At 40.6% G+C, this 9,311-nt stretch overlaps 1 protein-coding gene across 1 annotated transcript in view; it reads right to left on the bottom strand.

The window, feature by feature from the left end:
• Positions 1–6,549: 6,549 nt before the first annotated feature.
• The window catches only part of LOC143288389 (uncharacterized), an 11,155-nt gene continuing 8,393 nt past the window's right edge, over positions 6,550–9,311 (bottom strand). The window contains exon 5 of the mRNA XM_076596797.1: positions 6,550–8,798. Within this exon, the coding sequence (XP_076452912.1) occupies positions 8,635–8,798 (164 nt within the window). The 3' untranslated portion in view covers positions 6,550–8,634. The remainder of the gene's footprint in view (positions 8,799–9,311) is intronic.

Below are 9,311 nucleotides of genomic sequence, written 5' to 3'. Positions count from 1 at the left end.
GTTGCCGGAAGTTGACTTCAGTGGCGCGATCTTGTTTGCGCATGGGCCGAAGGCTTTTTTCATACCATCGTACATGCCACAGATGTTGTCGCAGTCAGCAGAAAGTTGAATGTTCTGACAGATGTTCAGCCAGTAGTCGTTGGCGCAGCGTTTGGCGATCCGTTTGGTTCATTTCTGGCCTTCTTGAGTGTGGTGTGTGTCTTCCTAGAAGGCTCTCCTTTGTGGTTGATGAGCGCCACTCTTTTGGTCTCTGTTGCTGGTTCCAGAACAGCAATGCTGGCTTCGAACCAATCTGGATTCTGCCTCTCTCTTTTGCCGAAGGTATCCGTGGCTGAGTTGTAGATGGCATCACGGATGTGATTCCACCTCTCCTCAGCACTTCAAGCACGGCAGTCTTTGAGGGCATCCTCGATGGAGTTGGCGAAGCGGTTTGCACAGTCTGGGATTGCTGTTCTGGCAGTGTTGATGTGAGGCCGACCCTTCTGCTTTGAGTGGTGGATCTGTTTTGGTTGGAGGTGCACTTTGCAGCCAACTAAGGAGTGGTCAGTGTCGCAGTCAGCACTGTGAAAACTACGTGTGGTGAGTATGCAGTTCAGCGAGGGCCTTCTAGTGATAATGATGTCCAGATGGTGCCAGTGGCGGGATCTGGGATGCCACCAGGAAGTTCGGTGGTGTGGCTTGGTGGAGAAGAACGTGTTTGTTATGCAGAGGTTGTGGTAGGAGCAAAGCTCTAGGAGCCTCTGCCCGTTCTCGTTCAGCTTGCCAATACCGAAGTGGCCAATGCAGCTGGGCCAGGGGTCGTGGTCAGAAAACACTCGGGCATTGAAGTCGCCGAGAAATCCACTCTGATAGGTACACAAATACAAGTTTAAGAATGCACTCAAGGCCTGACAAGCGCGTTGGATTATGCTGCTGTCAGGCATCTGCCTAGCAGATGTGGTGTAGCATAAACGGATTTGTCCAAACGCAGTGGCACCTCATTAAGAAAGTGAAACTGAAACTGATTAAAGTTTTTGTATGTTTGTTTGTCTGTCTGTTTTTGTTTGTTTTGTTTTGTTTGTTTTGGGGGTTGGGTTTTTTGTTTGTTTGTTTGTTTGTTTTTTGTTGTTGCTGTTTTGAAAGGATCAGAAACAGATTACTGTGAATACATGAAAAGGAAAAGCTCAGAAAGTACTTTAAAAAACTGTATTGATGAAATGAGTATGACGATGATAATAATGTTATTATTTAGAAAGGAATCTAGCCGTTGGCAAGACCAAGCATTGGTGTATTACTCTATCTGTGTGTCTGTGTTTGTATAATTCTAGATCTCACTGCTGAGAATAATGTTGATGATTGGATGATTGCAATGATGTTGATGTATTAAAATATATTTTTATATGTACATTTGCAATGTTTGTGACAGCAGTTACGTTTTGTGTTTACAGGGGCTGGGACCTTTGACCTTCATCACATCACTACCTAAACAAAGAGCCTCCAGGATCTCCTCAAGGAAGGCCTTTGTCAACGACTGTGCAAGAGAACAACATACAACAGCACAACACCAGCAGTGATCATAACAACTGACTTCCAGTGCACCGACTGTTCCACTGAGACTCTGCACCTCAACACAGGGGTTTCAGAGTCACCTATCCTGTTCATCAATGAATTGAATAAATGAAAAATGATTCTTCAAACCTGGACAACTACCATCTGATTGTTTCACCAGCCCTTTATCTCGCTGACCTGTCACCATGCAGCATTAGCAGCTCTATATCGAATACCATCATTGTCTGCTTTGGCAGAATCAGTGTCGGGCTCTGGTAATGTCGCTATGACATCGTGAAGCACAGTTCATGCTTCAATGATTTTCCCTGCTTTTGTAGTGACCATAATTTTTTTTTTTTTAAAGAAGAAGAAAATAAAAAGAAAAGGGGTAAATGCTGTAAACTGTGAAGAATTAACATTCATATATAGCTACTGAATTCAGTCATACTCAGTAAACCAAAGTATTTACATTACACACTCTGTAAAGCAACGTATTTACATTACTGATTAAACAGCTATATCAGTGCATATCCTATGCATATGACAGGCATGCACGCCGCGTGCACACACACACACACACACACACACACACACACACACACACACACACACACACACACACACACAAGTAATGTAAAGCAAACAAGAAATTCTTTTTTCTTTATTTTCTTTTTATTCACAAAACTATGACTGATAAAGCATAAAATGCAACAGACAAAGCATAAAATGTAACAGTTATGACAACACCCCCCCTCCCAGAATCTTCTTCTCTTAATACTGACTTTGGGTCAGGCACTGAAACACACACACACACACACACACACACACACACACACACAATCACACACGCACATACTACACACAGAGACACAGACACACAAAACACACACACACACACACACACACACACACACACACAGACACACACACACACAATCACACACGCACATACTACACAGACACAGAGACACAGACACACAAAACACACACACACACACACACACACACACACACACACACACACAGAGTGTGTGAGTATGGCCACGGTGTGTATGTGTGTGTTTGTGTCAGTGTGTGTGAGTGTGTCGTGGTGTATAAGAGTGTGTCAGTCAAGTCAGTAAGAGTGAGTGACAGTGTGTGTGTGTGTGTGTGTGTGTGTGTGTGTGTCCAAGTGTCAGTGATGTGTCACTGTGAGTGTGTGTGTGGTGTGTGCGTCACTGTCAGTGTGTGTATGTGTGTGTGTGTGTGCGTGCGCGTGTGTGTGTGTGTGTGTGTGTCCGTGTGTGCGTAGGCTCTGTTTTTCCAGCAAAAACTAAATTAATTTCAAGTCATGTCCTTCAACATTCTTCTCACGGCCTGGTCTTTCATGAGGTAGCCTACAGACACAATACTAAACAGTAAGCTGTTGATTGTAGGTTTGCTCATTATGGAGAAGATACAATGAAGACATTATTATCACTTGTTCGCTGGAGCAGACTAACATGACCTTTGACATCACAGAGCCTCACCTGCTTCCGATGACGTAATTTCGTGTGATTCTACAAAGTTTTGCATCGCAACCTGACATCGGTTATCTACAATGTATGTCAGAATAGATTCATCGCACTGTGTAATAACCTGGCTTTACGTCGGAAATGATGTCTTCATCTTTACTGCTTAAAAATCTAAACCAGGAAATAGTTTCAGACACCTGCTAGCCAATGTGCATGCTCACATATACGCCATATTAGACCTGCGAGGAATTTGTGCAAGGTGCAGTGTTGTAAACCTTGGTGCGTTCGCCGTGGTTGTTTTTGATACGTACTTGCTTCCAGGAGCCGTTAAGTACATTCGTTTTTTGTCTGCCTTGTGACATGTTAATATTCTTCCAAATCAAGGTGATTTTCTTGTTTTTATTGACACACTTGTATAAATAAAGTGAGTCTATGTTTTAACCCTGTGTTCGGTTGTGTGTGTGTGTGTGTGTGTGTGTGTGTGTCTGTGTGTCCGTGGTAAACTTTAACATTGCCAGTTTCTCTGCAAATACTTTGTCAGTTAAAAATAGGAAAAATTCAGTTCTTTCCAGTCATCATGTTTAAAACAATATTGCACCTCTGTGATGGGCACAAAAAAAAAATTTTAAAAGAAGCCAAATTATATGCAAACTGCATTTACTGTTATATATATATATATATTTTTTTTTTTATTCTCTAAATTTGACACTTTGACAACAACAAGAGAAGCCATTTTTATCATTTTTTATTCAAACAAGAACTTCTTTTGCTAAGCATGGAAGTTATATTTATTTTGCATGTCTTTGGTGCAGATAGTAAAAAAAGGAAATTAGTCTGTAATTAATGCTAGGGGGCTTAATTTGCTTTAAACTGATCTTTCTCATCTTAAACATTACATTTTGAAATTATACTCAATACATAAAAAGCTTGTGTGTTTTACTCTCAGTGTACAGGGCTTTCACTATGTTCATTCGCCCAAGTGGTCTTTTTCGGAAAATACTCAAATCAATTCGACGAGTGGACTTTATAGATCTATTGGCTGAACCCTGAAGGTCATGGGCAAAAAACAATTGCGTACACATATTTATACATATTCAAAGTGCGTGCTCATATTCTTCGCGAACGTGAACGACGCCATTTTGTTTCCAGTTTTTGAGTTGCCCGTTCAATCCTATATTCAATCGACACTACACGATAACGTGATGGAAAGTTGGAGAAGGAGACCGTCAAAGAAGAGAGAAGGAGACTGTTAATTATTTATTCAGAGAAAGATTTGTGAACGCCTCATCACTTACTGGATTATGCCCCAAACTGCCATAAAAATATCCACAGAATCAGTCGGAATTCACAGTTAAAAATAATAAACCATGAGAGTTAATACCCTTGAATTGATGAAAAGTAAAAATTTCCAGTCTTGACTTTTCTCAAAATGAAGTCCTTTTCACTTCATAAGACGTTTAGAAGTACTTGTACTTGGCTCTACGTGTTATTAGTTTAACAAAATACTCAATTTTCATATCAACTTTAAAACTATAAAACTAGAATGAACATAAAAGAGAAATTGAATCGACCATGTCAACCAGGTGTAACCGGAGATTTAAACCACTTGCAGAAATTGCTGAAGCCAGGCAGCCTGCGCCGCGACACGCATTCATTATTCATGACCTGCCTTTGCCCCGCCCAAACGAAAGGAAAGCGTCAGTCGAACGCAGTCTCCTGAGTGATTTTATAATTTGGATTACACCTTTTTTCCCTTTTCTGTTTGCTTCATCCCACGCAGATGTCAAACTCAATTTTGTTGTGAATAACATTCCTAAATATTTATATGTATTGGTTACTTTTATTTCCCTATCACCACAGCACCATTTTTCACGAGTCGAAAGATGACCTCCATTGCGGAAAACTATAATACTGGTCTTATCAAGATTCACTGTTTGTTGTAGTCTGTCTGTTTCTTGCTTAAGGGCATTTAATTGATTTTGTAACCCTATGGGTGTGTCAGACAAGAGAACAACATCATCAGCAAATAGCATTAAGATCAAATCTGTTGTGCCAGGTATCATTTGTATTCCATGTCTCCCCTTCTTTGATAACTCCACTGCCTATTCACCGATGAAAAAGGAAAACAGCTGTGTGCTTGGCATACAACCTTGTTTAACCCCTCTTGGACACTGAAAAAGTCTGAATAAATACCTTTGTCACGAACACATACAAGTACAGAATCGTAGATGCTTTTAACAGCCATGTAAAACTCCCGAGAGAGAGAGGACAGAGACAGAGACTTAGAGAGAGAGATAGAGCACAATACAACTGTCTGCTCGGGCAACATGAAGCGTTCGTATATATATGAATTATATATATGATTATGTACATATAGATAGATTTAGATTTACATACTGATAGATCTATATGAAATTATGTATATCTGTATTCATGTATTATGTATAGACAGATGTTAAAAGAGAGACAGAGCTGAATATGTGTTATATGTTGTTTTTTGGGGGGGTTTTTTTTGGTTTTTTTTGTTTTTTTGAAGAAATGGTGATGTAAAACAAAGTGTGAAGAAAAAGTAGCGTTACGAAAACGCAGTTCAATAATTTATAACTGTCTCTCTCATGTGCAACATTGCGCTGGGGGAGGGGGGGGGGAGTTGGTGGTGGGGGGAGCTGCTTTATTTTCTTTTTATATTATCTATATTCAAGCAGATGCAAACGTGCTAAAAACCAAAGCAAAAATGAATCGGTTTTCATTGTATACAGCGAATCTTACTACACGTGGGAAATTCCAGGCGTAACTTAACTTTCGCTTTACTGCAGCTGAACCGTCAGAACCGACCAGTTTCCTTCAGGTGGGGAAGGAGAGGGTGATTTACCCCCACCATTCCGCACTGCGTGTGTGCCCCAAAACGGCTTCAGCACTGTTATAGACAGTAAGAAGGGGCCTGCCGCGAGTGGTTTATCTCTCTTTTCTAATCTCCGGTGTAACTAAACTTGTACAGCTATCTAGATCCAGAGAAAACGGCTAAATGTTGCAGTGTGATTGTGGCGATAGCCACGTCTCCTTTACCGCGGACTTAAAAAGAATTTTTAACTGCCCTTAAAGATTTTTTGAATGCCCAAGATACACCAGAATATGATTTAAACAGCGTTCTCACTGCGAATTCCGCAATTGATTTATCGCCCTTTAAAAAAACATGTTTAAATGTTATATTTTTGAACGTCAGTTAAGGAGCCACGATAGTGTAATGGGTAAGACAGTTTCTTCTCACCTGAACACGCGGAGTTCGAATCTGCCATTAGGACTTTTTTTTTTCTTTTTCTTTTAACCCGAAGCTTTATAATAACGCATACAGAGTACATTTTAATGATTAGATTTTTTTAAGTGTATCACAAGTGAGTCTTGAAGGCCTTGCCTCTCTTGTTTTTTTATTATAACAATTTCACATCGCTTTGCAAAACCAAAAAAGAACAAGTGTCATTACACACACACACACACACACACACACACACACACACACACTTAAAAAAACACAAAAAAAAACAACAACAACTGGAACCCGAACAAAAACCAAAAGAGATTCCCTTTGTTCCTCTTTTTGTCCCCTTCACTGAGAGTATTGTATTGTATTGTATTGTATTGAGTTACGTTTACATTTCTTCATTATTGTTCATTCACTTATTACACAGAAGAGAAAAAAATTGAAGAGAAACACACCTAACAAACAATAGAAAGCAAACGAAAATTTTGAATACGTATATTTTTAATGAATATAAAAGTTGAGACATCATTTATAAAAGAAAAACAAAACAAAACAAAAAAAAACAAAAAAACAAAAAACAAAACAAAAACCCACAACAACTGTCGTAGAATTACAAAAGCTGATCACATCAGTTCCATTTCGCTTTCAAGGGAGACAGGAAAACGTTTTGTCAAAAGTGTGCACACTTTTTATTGGTCCTATTATTTCATACAAACAAGTAGAGAGAGAGGGGGGCAGAGAGAGAGACAGACAGACAGACAGAACTCTCTTTTTCCTGTCCTGTCGTGTCTTGTCATGTTCTTAATGCCTTGTCTTGTCTTGTCTAATTGATCCTGTGCTGTCTTGTTCTGTCCCTCTTGTTCAGTCTCATCCTCTCTGTCTTGTCTTGTCCTCCCTGTCTTGTCTTGTCTTGTCTTGTGTTCCCTGTCTTGTCTTGTCTTGTCCTTCTTGTCTTGTCCTGCTTGTCTTGTCTTATCCTTCCTGTCTTGTCTTGTGTTCCCTGTCTTGTCTTGTCTTGTCCTCCCTGTCTTGTCTTGTCCTCCTTGTCTTGTCTTATCCTCCTTGTCTTGTCTAATTGATCCTGTACCGTCCTGTCCTGTCTTGTCTTGTCTAATGGATCCTGTACCGTCCTGTCCTGTCTTGTCTTGTCTAATGGATCCTGTACTGTATTGTTCTGTCCTTCTTGTCCTGTCTCGCCCTCCCTGTCTTGTCTTGTCTTGTCTTGCCTTGCCTTGACTTGTCTAATTCATCCTGTACCGTCCTGTCCTGTGTGTCATGTCTTGTCGTGTCTTGTCTTGTCTTGTCCGATCTTGTCCAGTTTACCATGTACTGCCATGTTTTGTCATGTCTTGTCTTGTCTTGTCTCGTCCATTTGGTCCTGTTCTGTCTCGAATTGTTTTTCGTGTCTTGTCTTGTCTTGTCTTGTCTTGTCTTGTCCAATTTACCCTGTACTGTCCTGTCTTTTTTTTCCTGTCTTGTCCATTATTGTCTAATCTATCACGCACTGTCCCCCTGTCCTGTCCTGTCCTGTCTTGACTTATCTAACTTACCCTGTCCTCTCCTGTCTTGACTCATCTAATCTAACTTATCCTGTCCTGTCCTGTCCAGTCTTGACTTATCTATCTAACTTATCCTGTCCTGTCCTGTCTTGACTTATCTAACTTATCCTGTCCTCTCCTGTCCTGACTTATCTAATCTGACTTATCCTGTCCTGCCCTGTCCAGTCCTGACTAATCTAATCTAACGTATCCTGTCCTGTCCTGTCCTGTCTTGACTTATCAAACTTATCCTGTCCTGTCCTATCTAATTTAACTTATCCTGTCCTCTCCTGTCCTGTCCTGACTTATCTAATCTAACTTATCCTGTCCTGTCCTGACTTATCTAATCTAACTTATCCTGTCATGTCCTGACTTATGCAGTCTAACTTATCCTGTCCTGTTCTGTCCTGTCCTGACTTATCTAATCTAACTTATCCTGTCCTGTCTTGACTTATGTAATCTAACTTATCCTGTCCAGTCTTGACTTATCTAATCTAACTTATCCTGTCATATCCTGACTTATCTAATCTAACTTATCCTGTCCTGTCCTGACCTGTCTAGACTTATCTAACTTGTCCTGTCCTGTCCTGTCCTGTCCAGTCTTGACTTATCTAACTTATCCTGTCCTGTCCTGACTTGTCTAATCTAACTTATCCTGTCCTGTCTTGACTTGTCTAATCTAACTTATCCTGTCCTGTCCTGTCCTGTCCTGACTTATCTAATCTAACTTACCCAGTCCTGTCCTGTCCTGTCCTGTTCTGTTCTGTTCCTGCCTTGTCTTGTCTTATTGTATGAAGCCCTCTTCGGGGATGTCCTGTCAGATGATGTCCTGTCCTAGGTAGCGCAGGTTGAACTGCGTGGCTGGTCCGCTTGTGACTGCGGTGGCGGTGGCGTAAATGTTGGAATTGTCAAGGCTTTCGAACAGCACCTCGTCTCCGACCTCCAGGGCAAGCATGCTGAAGTAAGGACTGACCTCCCAGTCTGCCGGGTTGTCGTTGTCGTTGTCGTTGTTTAGAATCGGAATGGCAATCAGAGTCAGAATCTTTTTTTTTTTTTTTTTTTTTTTTTCACTGTCAACTAAAACCTTGACAAGTCAATAAGACACACATATAGATATATACATAGATAGATCGTCGCCTTCGTCGTCGTCGTCGTTGTCATCAAACAGCAGCAGCATCGTTATCGTCATCACCTTTTTCTTCTTTTTCATTGCTATCACCGTTATCATCATCATCTTCTTCATTATCACCATCTTCGTTATCAACAATATCATCATCTTTAACATCGCCGTCATCATCGTCACTGTAGTTGTCAGCAATACCTCCACGAAGTAAACAAATTCGTCCAAAAATGTCCGGAACAGCATTTTGTTTTTGTTTCGTTTTCTTAATTCACTTGGATCGATCAATCGTCGACATTGCTCTGTGAATTGAAGATGAACAAAGAATATATCACTGACATCATATTCAGCACGCGCGCTCACACACACACACA

The sequence above is a fragment of the Babylonia areolata genome, chromosome 12 (genome assembly GCF_041734735.1).
Source record: "Babylonia areolata isolate BAREFJ2019XMU chromosome 12, ASM4173473v1, whole genome shotgun sequence".
Lineage (NCBI taxonomy): Eukaryota > Metazoa > Mollusca > Gastropoda > Neogastropoda > Buccinidae > Babylonia > Babylonia areolata.
The sequence above is the reverse complement of the archived record's forward strand: the minus strand, read 5'-3'. Positions and strand labels throughout refer to the sequence as shown.